This window comes from Rhinopithecus bieti, unplaced genomic scaffold (assembly GCF_001698545.2).
Source record: "Rhinopithecus bieti isolate Rb0 unplaced genomic scaffold, ASM169854v2 scaffold_10657, whole genome shotgun sequence".
In the NCBI taxonomy this organism is placed as follows: domain Eukaryota; kingdom Metazoa; phylum Chordata; class Mammalia; order Primates; family Cercopithecidae; genus Rhinopithecus; species Rhinopithecus bieti.
In genome coordinates this window covers 502,573-525,758 of record NW_016806691.1, presented here as the reverse complement: position 1 = coordinate 525,758, position 23,186 = coordinate 502,573, and the positions used below count along the sequence as shown (strand labels likewise).

The 23,186-nt window shown below is 40.7% G+C and overlaps 1 protein-coding gene across 1 annotated transcript; it reads left to right on the top strand.

Moving 5' to 3' along the window:
* Positions 1-645: 645 nt before the first annotated feature.
* On the top strand, positions 646-22,866 carry LOC108533057 (probable ATP-dependent RNA helicase DHX40). Its single transcript, XM_017877428.1, has 8 exons — positions 646-742; positions 2,670-2,827; positions 13,142-13,256; positions 13,776-13,884; positions 17,207-17,301; positions 20,369-20,438; positions 20,678-20,906; positions 22,336-22,866. The coding sequence occupies exons 2-8, from the start codon at positions 2,701-2,703 to the stop codon at positions 22,473-22,475; spliced, it is 885 nt and encodes a 294-aa protein (XP_017732917.1). The 5' UTR covers positions 646-742; positions 2,670-2,700; the 3' UTR covers positions 22,476-22,866.
* Positions 22,867-23,186: the final 320 nt, after the last annotated feature.

Genomic DNA, 23,186 nt, shown 5'->3' with positions numbered 1-23,186 from the left:
GCTGAGGCGGGTGGATTGCTTAAGCACTGGAGTTCAAGACCAGCCTGGGCAACATGGTGAAACCCTGTTTCTGCAAAAATACAAAAAAACTAGCCAGGCGTGGTGGTATGTGCCTGTAGTCCTAGCTACTCGGGAGGCTGAGGCAGGAGAATTGCTTGAACCTGGGAGATGGAGGTTGCAGTGCGCAGAGATCGTGCCATTGCACTCCAGCCTGGGCAAGAGAGTGAGTCTCCGTCTCCAAAAAGAAAAAAAGCATTTTAAGGTACTATTGAACAATTTATAATTTTCAGCCACTTTCAATTAATATTTCTCTACTATTTTTATAAAAGTTTGGAAAAAAATTATGGAGTACAAAAAAGAGTACACTTGACATTGGCTGTGAAGGATGGGTGGGGCAGGATTAGGATAAGTAGAGAGACTGGTGAGAGTATTTCAGCTAAGGGGAGTCAAAAAGAATCACTTCTTGAAGTAGAGGAGTGTGATTCAGAAAAAAGTTATTTCCTCTTTTGCTGAATGCTGATCATCATAGAATTTTTTTTTTAGAAAACGATGACTTGAAAAATAGAAATAAAACCTTTTAAAGAAATTTTCGTCATATCTATATAAAATCCTACCATGTTCAAGGAATGCCTCTCACTTCATATCTTATTTAAACACACAGGTTTCCCTATTTGGATCCACCTAATGAGAGACTTATTTTAGAAGCTCTTAAACAACTTTACCAGTGTGATGCTATTGACAGGTAAAAAAAAAAAGAAAAACGCATAACCAAAACAGATATTGATCTCTTTTTAAACAGGGCTCTAAATACCTTTCTCTATCAGTAGAAAATAATTTGTTTACATTGAACGGATTGTTTTATTTGAAGTTAGAATTTGTCGTTAGTCTTTCATCACAATTCTGATTGAAAAACTAGCCTGGCGCGGTGGCTCATGCCTGTAATCCCAGCACTTTGGGAGGTTGAGGTGGGTGGATCATGAGGTCAGGAGATCGAGACCATCCTGGCTAACATGGTGAAGCCCTGTCTCTACTAAAAATACAAAAACAGTATTAGCTGGCTATGGTTGCGGGCGCCTGTAGTCCCAGTTACTTGGGTGGCTGAGGCGGGAGAATGGCGTGAACCTGGGAGGCAGAGCTTGCAGTGAGCCAAGATCGTGCCACTGCACTGCAGCCTGGGTGGCAGAGCGAGACTTCGTCTGAAAAAAAAACAAAAAGAGAGAGAAAAACTACAAGATAAAACCCCTTTTGTTTAATAAATATTGGTATTGTTTAACAAGTAATTTCTGAGTACCCTTTTAGTGCCAGGCATTATGCTAGATACATAAAAATGATAAAGGAGCCAGAGTCCTTGTTTTTATGTTTGTGTGATGGGGTAAAGTTTGATATTAATAATTATTATTCTCTTGGATGTACGTGGTGGCTCACGCCTGTAATTCCAGCACTTTGGGAGGACAAGGCGGGCAGATTGCTTGAGTCCAGTTGTTCGAGACCAGTCTGGGAAACATAGTAAAACCCATCTTCACTGAAAATACAAAAATCAGATGGTCGTGGTGGCACACACCAGTAGTCCCAGCTACTCAGGAAACTGAGGTGGGAGGATCGCTTGAGCTTCAGAGGTGGGGGTTGCAGTGAGTTGAGGAGATTGTGCCATTGCACTCCAGCCTGAGGGACAGAGCAAGACCCTATCTCCAAAAAAATAAATAAATAAAAGTAAAATAAAGAAAAATACAATTATTATTCTCTCATGTCTTCAAAGACATTTTCTTTCTTTCTTTTTTTTTTTTTTTGAGACGGAGTTTTGCTCTTGTTGCCCAGGCTGGCCTGGAGTACAATGGTGCAATCTCAGCTCACTGCAATCTCCGCCTCCCAGGTTCGGCGATTCTCCTGCCTCAGCCTCCCAAGGAGCTGGGATTATAAGCATGCACCACCATGCCCTGGTAATTTTTTTATATTTTGATAGAGACAGGGTTTCACCATATTGGTCAGGCTGGTCTTGAACTCCTGACCTCAAGTGATCCACCTACCTCGGCCTCCCAAAGTGCTGGGATTACAGGTATCAGCCACCGCACCGGGCTCCTCTATGCTTTTGTAACATGTTTGTATCTTTTGTTATATTCCTTTATTCTGCCTCGTTGCTTACTGGATGTATTATAGCTTTTGACAGTAGGGATTTATCTTCGTGTTTCTCTTAGCAGTAACCACAGTATTTAATTTTTTTTGGTTTTTTTGTTTGTTTGTTTGTTGGTTGTTTTTTGAGATGGAGTCTAGCTTTGTCATTCAGGCTAGAGTGCAGGGGCACGATCTGAGCTCACTGCAACCCCTGCCTCCCGGGTTTGAGTGATTCTCCTGCCTCAGCCTCCCAAGTAGCAGGGACTACAGTTGCATGCCACCACACCCAGCTAATTTTTGTGTTTTTAATAGAAATGGGGTTTTGCCATGTTGGCCAGGCTGGTCTTGAACTCCTGACCTCAGGTGATCCACCTGCCTCAGCTTCCCAAAGTGCTGGGATTACAGGCATGAGCCACCATGCCTGGCCTAATTTTCTTGAATTGAACTTCTGGAGGTGATTGGAGGTAATGTAAATTATATCTGATTTATTCTGAATGATGAATGTTACATTTGCACTCTCCCAATGTAGAAAGACTTAAAAACTTTTTCTTTGTGTTAAGGAGTGGCCATGTCACCAGATTGGGTTTGTCTATGGTGGAGTTTCCTTTGCCTCCACATCTGACATGTGCAGTAATAAAAGCTGCTTCCCTGGATTGTGAAGATCTACTACTTCCAATAGCAGCAATGTTGTCTGTGGAAAACGTCTTCATTAGACCTGGTAAGATGTTTATTTTAAGTTGTGTTTTTTAAAATTAATAAACTTGGCCGGGTACGGTGGCTCATGCCTGTAATCCCAGCACTTTGGGAGGGCAAGGAGGGTGGATTGCTTGAGGTCAGGAGTTGGAAGACCATCATGACCAACATGGTGAAACCCTGTCTCTACTAAAAAAAAAAAAAGAAAAAATGCAATTAAAAAAATTACTAGAGTTTATTTTTTAGAGAATTTTTAAGTTTACAGAAAAATTGAGTAGAAAATACAAAGAGTTCACATTCATCCCCTCAACCTCCCACAGCAATTTATCCTATTAACATCTTCCATTTGTGTGACACATAAGTTGCAATTGGTGAGCCAATATTGACACATTATTATTAACTAAAGGGATCACCGTTTGTGCTATATGGTTTTAGCTGGGATTACAGGCATGTGCCATCATGCCTGGCTAATTTTGTATTTTTAGTAAAGACGTAGTTTCTCCATGTTAGCCAGGCTGATCTCGAACTCCTGACCTCAGGTGATCTGCCTGCCTTGGCCTCCCAAAGTGCTGGGATTACAGGCATGAGCCAGCACGCCCAGCCGGGTTGTTTTCTTACTGTTAAGTGGTCTTTGCGTATTTTAAATAGTTCTTTAACAGATACATCTTTTGTAAATATTTTCTCCCAGTCTGTGGTTTATCTTCCTTTTTTTTTTTCCACTCAGTCACCCAGGCTGGAGTGCAGTGGCATGATCTTGGCTCACTGCAAGCTCCGCCTCCCGGGTTCATGCCATTCTCCTGCCTCAGCCTCCCAAGGAGCTGGGACTACAGGTGCCCGCCACCACGCCCGGCTAATTTTTTGCATTTTAGTAGAGACGGGGTTTCACCATGTTAGCCAGGATGGTCTCAGTCTCCTGACCTCGTGATCTGCCCGCCTCGGCCTCCCAAAGTGCTGGGATTATAGGCATGAGCCACCACGCCCGGCCTGGTTTATCTTCTAATTGTTTTGACATTGCCTTTTGCAGTGCAGAAGTTTTTATTTTCGATGAAGTATACCTTATCAATTATTTCTTTCATAGATTGTGTATTGTTGTTTCTAAAAAAGTCATTGTCATACCCAAAGTCATCTAGATTTTCTCTTCTATTGTCTTTTAGTATTTGGGTGTACAGTTGTTGTACCATTTGTTCAAAACACTATCCTTTTTATGTTGAAATGCCTTCACTTCTTTGTTAAATATCAGCTGACTATACTTATATGGGTCTGTTTCTGGGCTCTGTATCTTGTTCCGTTTATCTGATTGTTCTTCCACCAATACCACACTGTTTTGGTTATTGGAGCTTTATAGTAACTCTTGGAGTGTCCTGACCTGCAGGACAGTCGAACGGGCCCTGGAAGGGGGAGTGGGAATGGAGGAGACAAGAAAACACAAGAAATGGAGACAAGACAAACAGCCTGATCAAGTCTCGTTTATTGAGTGTAGGGTCATGCCTTATATAGGCTGGCAGGGGAAGAGGTTGGGCCAGGGCGGTGACGGGGGCCGGGTCTTCTCAAATTACAATCGCGCATGCGCCGTGGGTTTGTACTTTTCCCGGGCGCGGGAATGCGCCTGCGCCCTGGGCTGCATATCTTCCTGGGCGGGAAAATGTTTGCGCGAGCGCGGGAAAGGTTGGCGCGGGCGGGAAGAGTTTTGGCGCGCACGGGAGAAACTTAGGCGCGCGCGGGAAAAACTTAGGCGCGCGCGGGAAAAGCTTTGGGCGCGCGCAGGAAGGGTGTGTAAATAAAGAACCCGGGAATGTGCCCTCTTGTCTCCACTTTGCGGAGATCAAGCAACAGAGGTCGGCTAATTCCAGGCCTCATGGCTCCGGACATTGAAGTGTTGTTCTTCCTCTTCAAAATTGTTTAGGCCATTCTGGGTCTTTTTCTTATAAACTTCAGTCTATTGAAATTCACAAAATAACTTGCTGGGATTTTTTTTTTTTTTTTTGAGACAGAGTCTCTCTCTGTGGCCCAAGCTGGAGTGCAGTGGCCTGATCTGGGCTCACTGCAAGCTCCGCCTCCTGGGTTCATGTCATTCTCTCGCCTCAGCCTCCCAAGTAGCTGGGACTACAGGCGCCCACCACAATGCCTGGCTAATTTTTTGTATTTTTAGTAGAGACGGGGTTTCACTGTGTTAGCCAGGATGGTCTCAATCTCCTGACCTTGTGATCCGCCTGCCTTGGCCTCCCAAAGTGCTGAGATTACAGGCATGAGCCACTGTGCCCGGCCCTTGCTGGGATTTTAATTGGGATTGTGTTGTAATTAAGATAGATCAAGTTGTGAAGAAATGACATCTTGACAGTATTGTCTTCCTATCCATGTACGTGGAATATCTCTTCATTTATTTAGACTGCCAGTAATTCGCTAAGCATTTACTGAGGGTTTACCGTGCCTTAGCCCTAGGACAGAAAACTAAGGATAAACAAGTTTTGTTGTTGTTGTTGTTTTTGAGACAGAGTTTCACTCTTGTTGCCCAGGCTGCAGTGCAATGGTGTCATCTCAACTCATTGCAACCTCCTCCTCCCAGGTTCAAGTGATTCTCCTGCCTCAGCCTCCCAAGTGCTGGGATTACAGGCATGTGCCACCATGCCCGGCTAATTTTTGTATTTTTAGTAGAGATGGGGTTTCACCATGTTCGTCAGGCTGGTCTCAAACTCCTGACCTCAGGTGATCCGCCCACCTTGGCCGTGGGATTACAGGCATGAGCTACCACACCCAGCCCGGATAAACAAGTTTGATATTTTGTTATCCTTTAAGTTAGTTTTTTGGCACAAAGAATATATAATGTTCCTGGCCGAGAGTTAATTTCCTTTCATTAGTAAAGGAAGATAGTGCTTTTATAGGACATTAGTAATATACTAATCTTTTTTTTTTTTGTAGGATCAAAAGAAAAGGTAGTTTAGCCCTTGCATCCTTAGAGAATTATTTTGAAGTTTCCATGTCTTTAAACTTCTGCTTCTTTGTTTTCTTGGTGTGTCAGTATAGGACACAATTTAATTTGACATATGTTAGATTTGTTTTCATGCAGTGGAATAATTTTTTCTTTCAAGGAGCTTCCAAGTGAGCAGTATACCTTGTCTGCAGGCAGACAATAGAATGTGTTAGCTCACTGGCTTTATCCCTTTGTAGGCTGGAAGTGTCGGTTCCAGATTAATTTATTATTGCCATGATTATAATGGAGGATACATTTTCTATAAAATACTCTCATCAGTGTACTATTTCAAATAGATTGCAATCTTTTTTTTTTTTTAATTTAAAACAGTTTTAAATTTTATTGAGATAAGGTCTCACTGTGTTGCCCAGGCTAGAATGCAGTGGCGTGATCTTGGCTCATTGCAACCTCTGCCTCCCAGGCTCAAGTGATCCTCCCATCTCAGCCTCCTGAGCAGCTGGGACCACAGGTGCTTGCTACTATGCCTGGCTAATTTTTTGTATTTTTGTAGAGATGGGGTTTCACTCTGTTGCCCAGGCTGGTCTCGAACTCCTGAGCTCAAGTGACCCACCAGCCTTGGCCTCTTAAAGTGCTGGGATTACAGGCGTGAGCCATTACACCTAGCAGTTGCAGTCTGAAGTGTCAGAATTTTAATTCTAGTAATACTCCTAATTGCAATTTTTTGTTCTAATAAAATGCTGTGTAAAAATAAGTAATGTTAACTGGTTTTCATGAGGTAGTATCAGAGTTAAAAATACTGGTGGGCACAGTGATATCCCAGCTCCTTGGGAGACTGAGGTGGGATGATTGCTTGAGCCCACAAAATTAGGGCCAGCCTGGGCAACCCCATCTCTAATAAGAAATCAAAAAATAGGCCAGGTGTGCTGGCTCATACTTGTAATCCCAGCACTTTGGGAGGCTGAGGCAGGTGGATCACCTGAGGTCAGGAGTTTGAGACCAGCCTGGCTGACATGGTGAAACCCTGTCTCTACTAAAAATATAAAAATTAGCCAGGCGTGGCGTGCACCTGTGTTCCCAGCTACTGGGGAGGCTGAGGCAGGAGAATTGCTTGAATCCAGGAGATGGAGGTTGCAGTGAGTTGAGATCGTGGCACTGCACTCCAACCTGGGTGACAGAGTGAGACTCCATCCCCAAAAAGAAAGACAGACAGAGAGAAAGAGAGAGAGAGAAGCTAAAATATTTCAAAACCTATTACAGAGTATTGAACTATTGAGTGCAGAGTTCTGTCTAGCTCCACTACTACCTAATTATCTGACCATGGCCCTAGCTTTTCTGGATTTCATTTTTCATTTGTAAAACCAAGAAGTTGGATTAAGGAGACCTACTCTAATAGTCTTTTAAGGCTAGAAAAGAAAAAATGTTTTTTCCATGTTGGAATATTTAAATAGATAAAATCAGTCTGGTGTTAGCCTTTTTTGGGTGACATTTATTCTTATATAATTTCAAATAAGAATAACAAAGGAATTCCTTTATACCTTCTATGCAGTTTCAGCAGTTTTTAACATTTTACTGCCTTTGCTTTATTATTCTGTCTCCCTCTATGTGTATGTATAAATGGATTTTTTTCTTTTTCTGAATCATTTAAGAATAAATTGGAAGCATTGTGCTCCGTTACCACAAAACATTTACATCTATATTAGGCAAGAACAAGGGCAATCTCTCATTTAACCATAGTACATTAATCAGAATTAAGAAATGGTTTTGTTTTGTTTGAGAGAGAGTCTCACTCTGTTGCTCAGGTGGGAGTGCAGTAGTGGGATCATGGCTCACTGTAGTCTTGACCTCCCGGGCTCAAGCAGTTCTCCCACCTCAGCCTCCTTAGTAGCTGGGACCACATGCATATGCTACCCTGCCTGGCTAAGTTTTAAAATTTTTTTTGTAGAGATATGGTCTCGCCGTGTTGCCCAGGTTGGTCTCAAACTCCTAGGCTCAAGCAGTCCTCCTGCTTTGGTCTCCTAAAGTGCTGGGTTTACAGGTATGAGCCACTATGCCCAGCCTAAAGTTCGGAAATTTAACTTTGATACAATATTACTATCTAATCCAGAATCCATATTGAAATTGTCCATTTTCCCTAGAATCTACAGAAAGTAGTTTGAGAAATGGTAAGTTATAGTACTGTGAAAAACAACCCTATATAACTACAGTTTGATATTTGTTTACAGTTAATTTTAGGTAAAATTTGCATATAGTGAAATGCATAAATTTTATGTGTATAATTCAATGAGTTCTGTAAAATGCTTATACCCATGTAACCCAAGCCCTGTCACTATATAGAACATTTTTGTCACTCTAGCAAGTTCCCTCAGTGCCACTTCTTAGTCAGGTATCACTCTACCTACCTTTGGTTAAACACTTTTCTTATTTTTTTCTGATTAGTTTGCATCTTCTGAAACTTCATATAAATAGAATTTTTTTTTTTTTTTGAGACAGAGTCTTGCTCTGTCATCCAGGCTGGAGTGCAGTTGCACAGTCTCGGCTCACTGCAACCTTCACTTCCTGGGTTCAAGCAGTTGTCCTGCCTCAGCCTCTCAAGTAGCTGGGATTACAGGCACCCGACACCATGGCTGGCTAATTTTTGTATTTTCAGTAGAGACGATGTTTCGCTGTGTTGGCCGGGCTGATCTCGAACTCCTGACCTCAGGTGATCCGTCAGCGTCGGCCTCAGCCTCCCAAAGTGCTGGGATTACAGGTGTGAGCCACCATGCCCAGCCCCTTGTCTTAAATTTTAAAATAAACTTTAATTCATGGATTCTTTCTTCTGCCAGCCCAAATCTACTGTTGAGTCCCTCTATGGCAGTTTTCATTTTGTTTTTTGTCCTTGTCAACTCTAGTGGTCAGTCAGTGATTCGTCGGAGGTTGTACCTAAGCCTTTTAATTTAAGCCAGTGATGTTTTCACCTTTTACTGTTGAATCTGTGTTTGTGGTTCGGAGACTACTTTCATGGTTGAGGGAGCTGATAAATTTGTACTGTGTTCAGCCAAAGAGTAGAGGCTCAGATGTTCTTTCTCTGTCTCAGAAGGCTCAGCTTTGGGCATGAGAACAGTCTTCTAGAACACCAGGAAGACTATGCTCTTAGCAGGCCTCTCTTTCCTTCACCAATTTCTCCATTGAATTTTTAACTGGTCTGTCTCTATTGGTGTCACAGCAAGTTGTTAGTCACCACTGATTGGTAGCTGCTGGCTCTGTTGTTTTTGACAGTGCCCAGGGCATAAATTGTTCTATAGTCTTGATCCAAATAAAGTTGGGCACCTCGGCAGGGGCAAGGTACTGCCAGTCTTTGATAATCCTTTCCCCATCCTTTCCTGGAAACAATCCGTGTGCTATGAAGCAGGAGGTAGAGAGGGTGGTGGTGGTAATGGGGGCCTGTTATTCACTGGCTATCCTATCTGGGTCCTCTCTAAATAGCAGAAGCTTGGGGTTGGGGAGTTAGGAGCTGATACTGCGGCTCACTTTGCATCTTCATCAGCACAAAGCCTTGTGAGATGCAATCTCTGGATGTTCACTGGTTGCAAACATACAAACCTGGAATAGCTCTAGGAAACTGGGAGTAGTGGGAACTACCACTGAGCTGCTGAACCCAGTGGAACAACTCTTCTGCAACACAGAGCTGTGGGGAATAGAGGACTGCGTAAGCTGTCATTAGCTGTTACGCTTTGATCTTCCCTACGGAGTAGCATTTAGGAGTCAGGGAAAGGTTGCCGCTTTCAGGCTGCCCTGAAGGCTCTTGCATAGCCCTTCCACACACATAGCTGTGGAGGGTGGGGCCTTCTTCCTGCTGTCCTTACTGAATTCCATAGATTAGGCTTGTCTTAAGCTTTTTAATCAATCTCCAGAGACTTTGAATGATTGTCTTTGGTAATTTTGACTAGTTTAATAGATGTCTCTCTAGAAAAGAAGTTTTACCTAACTCCTCACACTACCATTCCCAATACAGTTGATGCTTGAACACACAGGTTTGAACTGTGGAGGTTTACTTATTTGTAGATTCTTTCTTTCTTTTTTTTTTGAGACAGAATTTCGCTCTTGTTGCCCAGGTTGGAGCGCAATGGCGCAATCTCGACTCACTGCAACCTCCGCCTCCCAGGTTCAGGTGATTCTCCTGCCTCAGCCTCCCAAGTAGCTGAGATTACAGACATGCACCACCATGCCCTGCTAATTTTGTATTTTTAGTAGAGATGCGGTTTCTCCATGTTGGTCAGGCTGGTCTCGAACTTCCAACCTCAGGTGATCCTCCTGCCTTGGCCTCCCAAAGTGCTGGGATTACAAGTGTGAGGCACGTGCCCGGCCAGTTTTTTCAATAAATATATTGGAAAAGTTTTCAGAGATTTGTGACACTTTGAAAAAACTCACAGATGAACTCCATAGCCTGGAAATATAAAAAAAAAAATTAGGAAAACATATGTCATGAAAACAAAATATGTGTAGGAAATGCTGCGGGATAATTAAGGAATCAGAGACTGAGGGGTTGAGGAGGAATTACTTAATTATTTAGGTGCACTGACTCAGTTGGATTAACATCCAAAGGACTGAGCCCCGAACAAAGAGTCGAGCTACCTTTTAAGCATTTCGTGGGGTGGCGGGGAGATCTGTGCAGGGGGAGGCATATTACAGAAGCGAGAAACAAAGACAGTTATTTAATTAAGACATGCATTACTTTATTTCTTACTTTTCAAGGAACAACATGTTTTACGACTTGAGATTATCTGTCTAGTGACCTTACAGCTGCACAGGTGGAGAAACGGAGTCTTCACAATGCCTGGGAATAGGAGAGATAAGGCTCACTAGCCACAGAGAGAAAAACAGTCAGTTAATTTTAAAGGACTCCAGTTCTTTCTCTTCCTCAGGGGGGAGTAGGTTTTCTTACATACAGCTGAGTTTTTGCTTATACAGTCTTTAATTTCTTTTAATTCCTGTTCCAGTAATAGTCTATTTTATAATTTACTACCATAAAATATATACAAATCTATTATAAAAAGTTAAAATTTATCAAAAATGCATGCAAACACAGACTGCATGGTGCCATGATTCTAGGGATTCCAGGAGGCACTGACTCATAGGTAGGCTTGCCTCCTAGTGTTGAGAGCCAGGATGGGGTCGATGCTGGAGTCTAGTGCAGTTTGATTTGTGGCATGATATCTTCTGGGGGATGGCAGTTAGGTGCTTGAAATGTTATATTTTGGGTTAAAAATTAGTATCCCTGGCTGGCGTGTTGGCTCAAGATTATAATCCCAGCACTCTGGGAGGCTGGGGTGGGTGAATCACCTGAGGTCAGGAGTTCAAGGCCAACCTGGCCAACATTGTGAAACCCCATGTCTACTAAAAAATTTAAAAATTATTTGGGTGTTGTGGTGTGTGCCTGTAGTCCCAGCTGCTTGGGAGGCTGAGACAGGAGAGTTGCTTGAACTTGGGAGGTGGATGTTGCAGTGAGCCAAGATTGCACCACTGCACTCCAGCCTGGGCAACATAGTGAGACTCTGTCTCAAAAAAACAAAACAAAACAAACAAACAAAATCAAAAACCAAAATTAGTATCCCTGAGCAGTTCAAGAAATGGAGATTAATAATCACTTATATATTTTCCTTACCAGAGTCATTTGTATGGTCTGAGATAAATCATATTTTTTTTTTTTTGTTTCTAGCTGCTTCATTCAGTTGTTACCTAGGTAACAGTTGGAAGCTACTTAAAACATGAGATAGAAGACTTTATATCTTCATCAGTGTTTTCTTTAATCAAATTGTTTTCCTCCTAGTAACAGGAACTGCTGCTTTGCAGATTCACATTGTGTTCTATAGTAAGTGCTGCTCCCTGGAATCAGGCAACATTGTGCCTCTGCTAAATCTAGCTGTGATAAGTATAGGGAATAGGAATTGTGGTGTGACGTGTTAGATTGAAGGAAGGATCCCTATGCAGTTTTGAAAAAATGGGACTCTGAAAGATTAGCCCTGGATAAAGTGCTATGTGGGGAATTTGGGCAATCAGAGAGCACATCAGTCCTGAATGGAGTCAGGGGAAGTGGTATCAAAGTCAGTAACAGATAAATCTCAAAAACATAATGTTGAGCAAGAGAAAACAGACATATCAAGTACGTATTATATGATTCATTTATACAAAGGTTAAAAATGGGCAAAATCCGTCTGTAGGATTAGAAGTCAGGATATAGTTACTCTTGTGGAAGGGAATGGGTAGTTACTCGAAGGAGGGCATAAAGGGGGGCTGTTGAGATGCTGGTGATACTGTTTGTTGATCTGGGTACATTGGTATGTTATGTTTGTGAATATTAATTGAGCTACACACTTATGTCCTGTGTAATTTTCTGTATGCATGTTATACTTCAATATTACATTAAAAAAGAAAATGTTCATAGTAGGTCAGTTCTGCATATATGGAGATCATGTCTAATTGCCCACAACTGGGAATTGGATAAATAAGAACTGGTTAAATTGTGTTATGTTCCCCATACTCCTGGGCAATACCGTATCATTTTTTTTTTCTTCAGACAAGGTTTCACTCTGTTACCCAGGCCAAAGTGCAGTGATGTGATCACAGCTCACTGTAGCCTCAACCTCCTAGGCTCAAGTGATCCTCCCACCTCAGCCTCCTGAGTAGCTGGGACTACAGGCGTGCATCACCATTCCTGGCTTATTTTTGTAGTTTTTGTAGAGACAGGATCTTGCTTTGTTGCCTAGACTTGTCTTGACCTCCTGGGCTCAATTGATCCACTTGCCTTGGCCTTTCAAATTGCTGGGATTACAGGCGTGAGCTACCACACCTGACCCTATATTGCTATTTTTGAGAATGAATAATTCTATATGTACTGATATGGAGCTGTTATTAAATGAATAAACATTTTCAGATTATATATTCCATTTATAGAAAAATGAAACACTATGTACATATGCTTGTATATACATAGAAATTACCTGGAAGGACACACACTAAATAATGAACAGTAGTTAGCCTTGAAGATTGTTTTATGGGTAGTGTGACTGGGGAACATTGAACTTTCACATAATTTTTTTTATACCATTACATTTCTTTTTTTTAACTGTAAGCATGGATTACTCTTATAACAAAACTAATTTAAAAGTAAATTACAAATACTATTTTAAAAGACAAATAGATTGGGAGAAATAATGTTGTTATTCAGGTAAAATCTCCAAAGTGATATTAAAAGAAAAAAAGGAATTGTGGGAGAAATTAGAGCTTCCCAAGAGGAGTTAAGAAGAGTTAATATAGTTCTACCTTACTTCACCCCAGAGGATGAGGCAGATTTTAATAAGTTTTTGAAAACAAAGTGATTGTAGGCACTTACTGTAAAGTATAACTGAATTGCCTGTCCAATTCTTTTAGTTGATCCAGAGTACCAGAAGGAAGCAGAACAGAGACATCGAGAATTGGCAGCTAAAGCTGGAGGATTTAATGACTTTGCAACTTTAGCTGTCATCTTTGAACAATGCAAATCAAGGTATGTAAGGTAGTCCTTTGTCCTGGAAAATGTCAATTTGATGTATGGTTCCAGTACGTACTTACATGGCTTGTGACACTAAAGTTCAGTGAAGATGATACTGACTTCAAGGTATTTTGAATTTCAGTGAAGTTATCTATGTCAGATGACTGTTGCTTAGTAGGCGTTTATTATATAATATTGATTCTCTTCTTTTCTCCTCAAACCTTTCCTGAAAGTGACCTTATAGAATTTTGCTTCTATATAGGTAGCCTACATTAAAAAATGATTGAATATTTGTTATTGCATATATAAGTAAAGAAATTCATTTACAAATTATTTTTTAATTTAGTCAGGGGCACCCTCATTAATTTAATTGTTTTTTTCAAATTTCCTAAAATTTTTTTTAGTACTTGGACAGGTCTCCTGAAGGAACTGACAGTTGTTTATGGGTTTCCACTTTTGTAATAGAAATGAGAATTTTAGATTGTCTTTTACTTAGGGAAGATATTTTAAAGATACCAGTTTTTTGTTTTGCAGTGGAGCTCCAGCTTCATGGTGCCAAAAACACTGGATTCATTGGAGGTGCTTATTTTCTGCATTTCGTGTGGAAGCTCAACTTCGAGAACTAATCAGGAAGCTTAAACAGGTGATTGCCGTAATTTTTTTTTTTCTTGAGTAGCATTTTGGACCTAAATATTTCATATTGAATTTTCATTGAAGTACATTAGCACCCTTTCTATTCTACCACCCTTCCTTTCTGTTTGTTTCTATGTACAGCCATCTCCCTGACCCCATGAAAGATTCCTAGTAGTAATAAAAGAGTTAACTGTATGTGCAGAAATGAAGATTTTTTTTTCTTTTTTTTGAAGCGGAGTCTCACTCTGTCGCCCAGGCTGGAGTGCAGTGGCCGGATCTCAGCTCACTGCAAGCTCCGCCTCTCGGGTTTACGCCATTCTCCTGCCTCAGCCTCCCGAGTAGCTGGGACTACAGGCGCCCGCCACCTCGCCTGGCTAGTTTTTTGTATTTTTTTTAGTAGAGACGGGTTTTCACCGTGTTAGCCAGGATGGTCTCGATCTCCTGACCTCGTGATCCGCCTGTCTCAGCCTCCCAAAGGGCTGGGATTACAGGCTTGAGCCACCGCACCCGGCCAGAAATGAAGATATTTAAAAATTGCTTTCCTGATGTATAATTGACGTGCAATAACCTACACATATTTAAGGTATACACTTTGATGAGTTTTGATATGTTATCAAGATAATGGGACATATCCATCATCTCCCAGTTTTCTCATTCCCCCGCTTTTTTTTTTTTTTTTTTTGAGGCGGAATCTCAGTCTGTCACCCAGGCTGAAGTGCAGTGGCATGATCTCGGCTCACCGCAATCTCCGCCTCCTAGGTTTAAGCAATTCTCCTGCCTCAGCCTCCCAAGTAGCTGGGATTACAGGCTTGCATCAACATGCCCAGCTAATTTTTGTAGTTTTAGTAGAGACGGGGTTTTGCCATGTTGGCCAGGCTGGTCTCAACGAACTCCTGACCTCAAGTGATCCACCTGCCTTGGCCTCCCAAAGTGCTGGGGTTACGGGCATAAGCCACTGCACCTGGCCTCATTCCCTTTCATAATCCATTGTCTCACCTAGCAGGCCTTCCTGCCTCACCTACTCAGGTAACCACTGATCTGCTTTCTGTCATTATACAGTAAGTTTTACCTCACTTAATGTCATCAGTAGTTTCTTGGAAACTGTGACTTTAAGCAAAATGATATACAGCAGGCCCTAGAAAAATACTGGTTTATTCACCATTAACACTGATGAGAAAAAAAAAAATCTTTAAAATTTTGCTTAACTTTGCAGTTTTTAAGAACTTATTGGCATTGAGGACTTACTGTATATAAGTTTGCATTTGCTAGCATCTTACATAAATGGAATCAAACAGTATATGCTCTTTTTTTGTCTGGCATCTTTTACTCATGATTATTAGTTTTTCAATTTACATATCTTATTTTGGTAAAATATTTAATATAAAATTTACCTCTACTGGGCATTGGTGATTCACCCCTGTAATCCCAATGCTTTGGGAGGCCAAAGTGGGAGGACCACTTGAGGCCAGGAGTTCAAGACCAGCCTGAGAAACAGTGAGACCTTTTCTCTACAAAAAATTAAAATAATTAGCTGGTTGTGTGGCACACACCTGTAGTGTTGGCTACTCAGGAGGCTGAGGCAGGAGGATCACTTGAGCCCAGGAGTTCGAGGTTGCAGTGAGGTATCATGCCACCACACTCTAGCCTGGGCAACAGAGCAACACCCTGTCTCAAAAAAAATTTTTTTTTTACTGTTTTTATGTGTACAGGTCAGTGTACACTTAAAACATTCACAATGTTATACAACCCTTACCACTTCTCCATCTCCAGAACTTTTTTTATCATCCCATACTATAATAAAATTCCATAACCATTCAACAATAACTCCCCATTCCCAACAGGGCATGATAGCTCACGCCTATAATTCTAGCACTTTGGGAAGCCGAGGTGGGGGGATCACTTGAGCCCAGCAAGTTTGAGACCAGCCTGGGTAACACAGCGAGACCTTGTCTCTACTAAAAAAAAAAAAAAAAATTAGCCAGGGGTTGTGTCACACACCTGTAGTCTCAGCTACTCAGTAGGCTGCGGTAGAGGATTGCTTGAGCCTAGGAGATCCAGGCTACAGTGAGCTGTGATCATAGAACTTCACTCCGGCTTGGGTGACGGAGTAATACCTTGACTCAAAACAAAAATAAAAAAACGTACCCATTATCTTCTTTCTCCAACCTCTGGAAGCCACTGTTATACTTTCTCTGTTTTGCTGCGAATGTTTTCTGTTTGCCTTGTCTTCAAGTTCATTAATCTTTTCTCCTGCAGTGTCTAGTCTAATCTGTCATTAATCCCATCTAGTATATTTGTCATCTCAGGTGTTGTATTTTCATCTCCACATGTTGGATTTCAGTCTTTAAATTTTTACATTTTATTTTTCAGGTCTCTACTCTTTGAACATATGTAATCCAGCTATACAGAAAATTATAATAAAATATAATTAAATCTGTGTCAGTTCTAGGTTGATTTTGATTGATGTTCTCATTATGGATTGTGTTTTTTTGCTTTACATCATACCTGATAATTTTTCAGCGGATGCCAAACATTGTGATTTTCACCTTGTTGGGTGCTGGGTATTTTTGTGTTCTAGTTACTTGGAAATGGGCTTTGGTCTTTCTTTTTGGGTCTTGCTTGCATGATTTGTTAGGTGGAATCAGAGCAGTGCTCAGTGCAGGGCTAGTTATTCCCCTCTATGAGGCAAGGCCCATCTGAGTACTCTTCCTAACATCACATGAATTATTGTGGTGTAGTATTTTCATGTGGCTTATAGGAATAGGCACCATTACTAGCCCTGTGAAAACACCATGCTCTTACTTCTTATCCTTTTAAGCGGTTCTTTTCTTGGGCTGGTAGTTTCCTCATATTCATGTGTTAATCACTATTCAGCTCAACACTTGAGGAGGACAGTCTGCATCTCTCTGGAGTTGTGTCTTTGTGCACTTCTCTTCTTTCCTGAACTCTTGGTCTGTGAACTCTAGCCATGTTGGTCTTCCTGGACTCCCAGCTTTGTCTCCCTAACCCAGGAAGTTCTCTGAGTTCCATTTGGGCTTCACTTCCCTGTATCTTGGTCTACAGTCTTTCTTAAGGCTGAAGTTGGGGCAGTTGTTGGGTGTACTGCATTTATTTCCTGTCTCTGTCCTTTATTGCCTGATATTATAGTGTTTTGGAAATCATTATTTCATATATTTTGTCCATTTTTTTTGTTTTAGGTGGAAGGGTAAATCTGGTCTCTCTTAATCTATGTTGGCCAGAAACAGAGGTCTTTAGAAATGGGGGTTTTTCAAAATAAAAGATTATTTCAAATTGTACTATGAGATTTACCACTCTGTATATTCTTTTTACAGCAAAGTGATTTCCCAAGAGAGACCTTTGAAGGCCCTAAACATGAAGTACTACGAAGGTGTCTTTGTGCAGGCTATTTCAAAAATGTAGCTCGAAGGTAAGCAATAAGGACTTGAGAGATGGATCAAGATATAATACTGTATTTGACTAACTAGAATATTGGACTATTTAATATTAAACATTGAATATTTGATTTAAGCTCTGTGATGATTATGGTATGAATTACAATGACCAGGGACAGCTGCAATGGCTCAGAATGTGGTATTAGAGCTCAAGTAGGGTAGGAGGGGTATGTTTGTAGGGTGGCTGTCCAGCATGGGTTATCTTCACTTAAGGTAAGTAACAAGAGTTTTCTTACAGAGGGCTGGCCCTGTGTATAGTGTGAAAGCCAAGTAGGTTGAGCGTAGCATCCCTGAGGAAGGGTAGCTTGGCATGGAGTGTTAGGGCTTGAGCAAGGGTGGGGAGGGGTTATTTGGTTTGGGACATCAGTCTGAGTATAGTGAGGAAGGCATCTTTATAGATAAAGGGGTAACAGTGATGGTGATGGAGATTCATTAAATACAGAGGAATTGATCACATAACTCTGTAAGTGATAATGGTGAAGTGAGTTAGAAATACCGAAAGTGAGAAACTAGGAATGATCTCTGTGCTGTTGGATTGAAATTTCAGAGTATCATTATGAAGTTATGCATTTCATTATAGATGGATGCATGGATGGACACTGGAATAAAAATAGATGTTAGTGGGTGTATATATGTGTATTTGTATGTATGTAAATATTTATACGTATATATGCCCTAGCTCTGAGATAATAACAATGAATAGATGTAGTGCCCAGATCTTGACTTGGGACATCCATCTGCCACTTAAAGGAATCGGGGGTCTTTGGAGAAATGGGGCTGGGAAAATCCAAGATGAGCCCAGAACATCTTATATTGCCAGCAAGTAAAGAAGTGATTACCAAAGGTTGAGGCTATGTCAGAAGAACATAGGAGCCAGCATGAAGAGGCCCCAAGTGATCAAATATGAGACACTTTAAGCATCAAAATAAGTAATGATAATAGTGGATTATTATGCACTTAATAAAATGTGAAATCATATTTCTATCATGGTATAAATAAAGGCGTCAAAGTTTAATGAGAAATGGAATTGTTTACAAGCACCTCTCCATAAAGTTTTTGTTAATTACAAAAGCAAAAAGTAACTTTACAGTGGAGAATCCCGGCATATGCTACCTAAATCAAGCAATCAAAGTGAACATAATGAAGTAAATCAAAATCATGTTCTTCCTGATAGGATACAATGAGAAAAACACAGCATTATATCTGTGATATTGCTGCTAAAGATGCATAACCTGAATCTAATCATCCTGAAACAGACAAACTCAAATTGAGTGACATACCACACAGTAACTAGCCTTGACATCTTTAAAGGTGCCAAGATCATGAAAGTCAAAGACTGAGGAAGTATTCCAGAATGAAGGAGACCAAAGGAAAATGAAAAATAAAGGCAATGTATGCTTCTGAATTACATCATTTTGCTATAAAGGATATTAGACATTCGGTGAAATGTCAGTGGGGTCTGAGGATTAGATGTTAGTAATGTATCAGTGTTAATTTTGTGGTTTTGGTGGTTATAATCATGTCAGAATGTTCTTGATTGTTGATTGTAGGAAGTGCACACTCAAGTATTTGGGGATGATGGGGTATTAGGTTGGCAGCTTACTGTCAAATGATTCGGGTAAAAAAGATTTTTTTGGTCGGGCACGGTGGCTCACGCCTATAATCCCAGCACTTTGGGAGGCCGAGGTGGCTGGATCACAAGGTCAGGAGATCGAGACCACCCTGGCTAACATGGTGAAACCTCGTCTCCACTAAAAACACAAAAAAAATTAGCTGGGCGTGGTAGCGGGCGCCTGTATTCCCAGCTCCTCAGGAGGCTGAGGCCGGATAATGGGTGAACCCAGGAGGTAGAGCTTGCAGTGAGCCCAGATCGTGCTGTTGTACTCCAGCCTGGGCGACAGAGCGAGACTTCACCTCAAAAAAAAAAAAAAAAAGGTTTTTTTTACTTGCAACTTTTCTGTAAATTCCGATTGTTTTGCACTTTTAAAAATATGGTATGTCGGCCGGGCGCGGTGGCTCAAGCCTGTAATCCCAGCACTTTGGGAGGCCGAGATGGGCGGATCACGAGGTCAGGAGATCGAGACCATCCTGGCTAACACTGTGAAACCCCGTCTCTACTAAAAAAATACAAAAAAAAAACTAGCCAGGCGAGGTGGCGGGCGCCTGTAGTCCCAGCTACTCGGGAGGCAGAGGCAGGAGAATGGCGTGAACCTAGGGAGGCGGAGCTTGCAGTGAGCTGAGATCCGGCCACTGCACTCCAGCCCGGGTGACACAGCGAGACTCCGTCTCAAAAAAAAAAAAAAATATGGTATGTCTTGGTTACTCGCTGTATGCCAAACACTGGGCAGGTACGAAAAATAGAAAGGTAGAGTAACATAAGTCCTTACATCATTCTTGATGATACCTGAATCTAATGGAGGGTGCAGATATGTAAGTGAATAATTACAATGCAGTCTGATCTGGGTTATACTATGAGTACATGCAAAGTATTATAGGAAATAAATTATGACGAACTAAGGTTATTATTTTGACAAGTTTTTTGGAATGATAGGTAGGGAAATGTAGAAGAAAATAAGGGCATGAATTAGAAAAATGATAGATTAACTAATTGTCAAGTTTTAGAGTAGTGAAAATCATCCCTTTAAAAGAGATGCAGCATAATATAACATAAACCATATTTAAGTCAGAAGAACCATTTAGGACTTGTTTTTACCGTGCGTTAGCGCTGGTGATCTTGAGAAGTCTAGCTAATTTATTTGAGTTTCAGTTTTGACCTTTTAATAAAGTTCCTGGCTCTCAAGGCTGATTCCTTATACCTAATTGTAGTGACTTATACCTAATTGTAGTGACTGTTTAACTTGTATAATTAATTTAAGATGAATTGGTACAGAGGTTGTAGTGATAGTTGAATAAATGTAAGCCTCTGCTTATAATGCTGTTTGTAATAGAACATACTGTAATTGTTCATTGCTGAATGTAATGCTCCATTTACTTCATTCCTTTACTGTTGTAGTCTTTATCATTTTGTTTTTCTGTTTATAGATCTGTTGGGAGAACGTTTTGCACAATGGATGGGCGTGGAAGCCCAGTTCACATTCATCCTTCCTCAGCAGTAAGTAGTTCATTTTTAATAAAGGGAAGAAATTTGTAAAGTTGTAGAAATAAGTAATATACAAATGTCTTCTACTTTTCACTTTGGGGTTAAATTTACATATATCTATATTACATAGATCTATAGGGTATTGGTTGGCCCATGCCTCCTGATTGAAGAAGATAGGACTATATGGTTTGTCTAATGTGGAATAGGGCAGGTTATTGAGTTATCATCCTTAAAAGAAATGTTTTGTATAGCTTCATGAACAGGAAACCAAACTTGAATGGATCATTTTTCATGAGGTATTGGTTACCACCAAAGTCTACGCAAGAATTGTATGCCCAATCCGCTATGAATGGGTAAGAGACTTGTTACCCAAGTTGCATGAGTTTAATGCACATGATTTGAGCAGTGTGGCCCGACGTGAAGTGAGAGAAGATGCAAGAAGGAGATGGACAAATAAGGAAAATGTAAAGCAGCTAAAGGGTGAGTAAATCATTTGTTCTATTTTAAAGCACTATGCCATACTGCTTCCTAGTAGCACTTTACTATTTTTGTTTATAAACATGTTGTGACCAACCTGGGCAATGTGATGAGATCCCATCTCTATCAAAAAAAAAAGGAAAATTAGCCAGGCATGTTGGTGTGCACCTATAGTCCCAGTGATTTGGGAGGCTGAAGCAGGAAGATTGCTTGAACCCAGGAGTTTGAGGCTGCAATGAACTGTCATTTCACCAGTGCACTCCAGCCTGGGGGTGACAGAGTGAGGCACTATCTCTAAATATATATATATAAGTCATATGGTAGGTATATAAGCATATGTTTAACTCTATGAGAAGCCACCACACCATTTTCCTAAATGGTTATACCATTTTTCCATTCCCACCAACAAAGTATGAGATTTTGTTCTAGTTGCTTCACATCCTTGCTAACAATTGATACTGCAGTTTTACTTTGTCTCTGCCCCCCCCAATTTTAGCCATTCTGGTTTGGTATGTAGTTGTAGCTCATTGTGACTTTAATTTACATTTCCTTAGTGACTAATGATGTTGCATGTCCTCACTGCCCATCTATGCAACTTCTTTTGTGAAATATCTGTTCAAATATTTTGACTGTTTGTTTGTTTGTTTATTTATTTGGAGATGAGTCTTGCTCTGTTGCCCAGGCTGCCAGGCTGGAGTTCAGTGGCAGGATCTTGGCTGACTGCAAGCTCCGCCTGCCGGGTTCACGCCATTCTGCCACCTCAGCCTCCCCAGCAGCTGGAACTACAGGCACCCGCCACCACACTCAGCTAATTTTGTTTTTGTATTTTTAGTAGAGACGGGTTTTCACCATGTTAGCCAGGATGGTCTCGATCTCCTGACCTCGTGATCCGCCCGTCTCGGCCTCCCAAAGTGCTGGGATTACAGGCTTGAGCCACCACGCCCGGCCACCAAGGGGCTTTTTCTATGAAATATTAGGACCCTGGTTGGGAGGCATAAATAGGTGTGGTACTGAAATAGGACAGAAAGTTTATCAGCTCACATATACAGAAAACTTTTAGTAAAGCTTTTGAGGTTGAATCATGAAGTATATTGTATTTTCTTTATTTGACATCACTGAAAAATAGAATGGTGAAGAGTTTTGCCCAAGAAATCATAGAAAAGATTTTAGAAATGTTAGCCACTAGGTGTTTTATTACAGTATCATAACACTGTGCCACATGCTTGAATTAGGGTCAGTTTTTCTGACTCATTGACCTTGGTGCTCTTAATTTTGTAACCATAGACTACTTGCTTTTGAAAGGGCAAAATTTAATTTTCTCTTTATTCTTTTACTTTGTTAACATTGAAAATCAGGGCTTCTCTTTCTCTTAACATTTCTAATACTGAATCTCAAAGCTAAGTTTTATTGGATTAATTTGTAATGTTTTCAGATGGAATATCAAAAGACGTCTTAAAGAAAATGCAAAGAAGAAATGATGACAAATCCATATCTGATGCACGGGCTCGTTTCCTTGAGAGAAAGCAGCAGAGGACCCAGGACCACAGTGACACACGGAAGGAAACAGGCTAAAGTGGTGAATCCTCTAATTCAGGAAGTAGGAAAAGCAGCCAGGAAATGTGCTTCTACTTTGCCAGTTATTTCAGACAGCACTACCAAGAGGAAGTGGTCAGCACTTGTTATTGGCCTATGAACTAAAGCAAATCAAAGCTCATAAATCAGAGCTCATCAGTTTCCATAAATGCAATTGTCAAAGAAAAGATTGGGTTGCCATAGTCATAAGCAATGATACATGAAACCAGTGAAAGACAGTACATGTAATATTTTCCTCGGTACAGTTTTGCTGGCCTTAACTGGTATCAAACTCTGTCATTGAGATGTTTTCAAAGAACATTGAGTTGTATTTAATCAGCGTGTACTCCATTTGCATTGAAGCATTAAAAATTATTTTCCTTAAAATCTCTTTAAGGCCTTCTTGTCGCTGTTAGAATAGTGCTATATATCAGGTATGTGACCATTTCTTTCAGAAGGCTGAACATAAGAGGTTTCTACTCAGCAATACTTAGATGTCTAACCATTTAATTGCTACAGAGCTTTATAGATATTTAGAGAAAAGACTTAATCAGTTAGTAAATAAAATTGTCTATGGCAGGATTCTTTCTTGAATTAATATTAATCCTTAAATTGATTTTTCTGGGATTATACAAATTCCTTTTTATATCAAAGTATATTGTTTAAAACAGTAGCTATAGTCATTAACCAAAGGACAGATGATATATATAT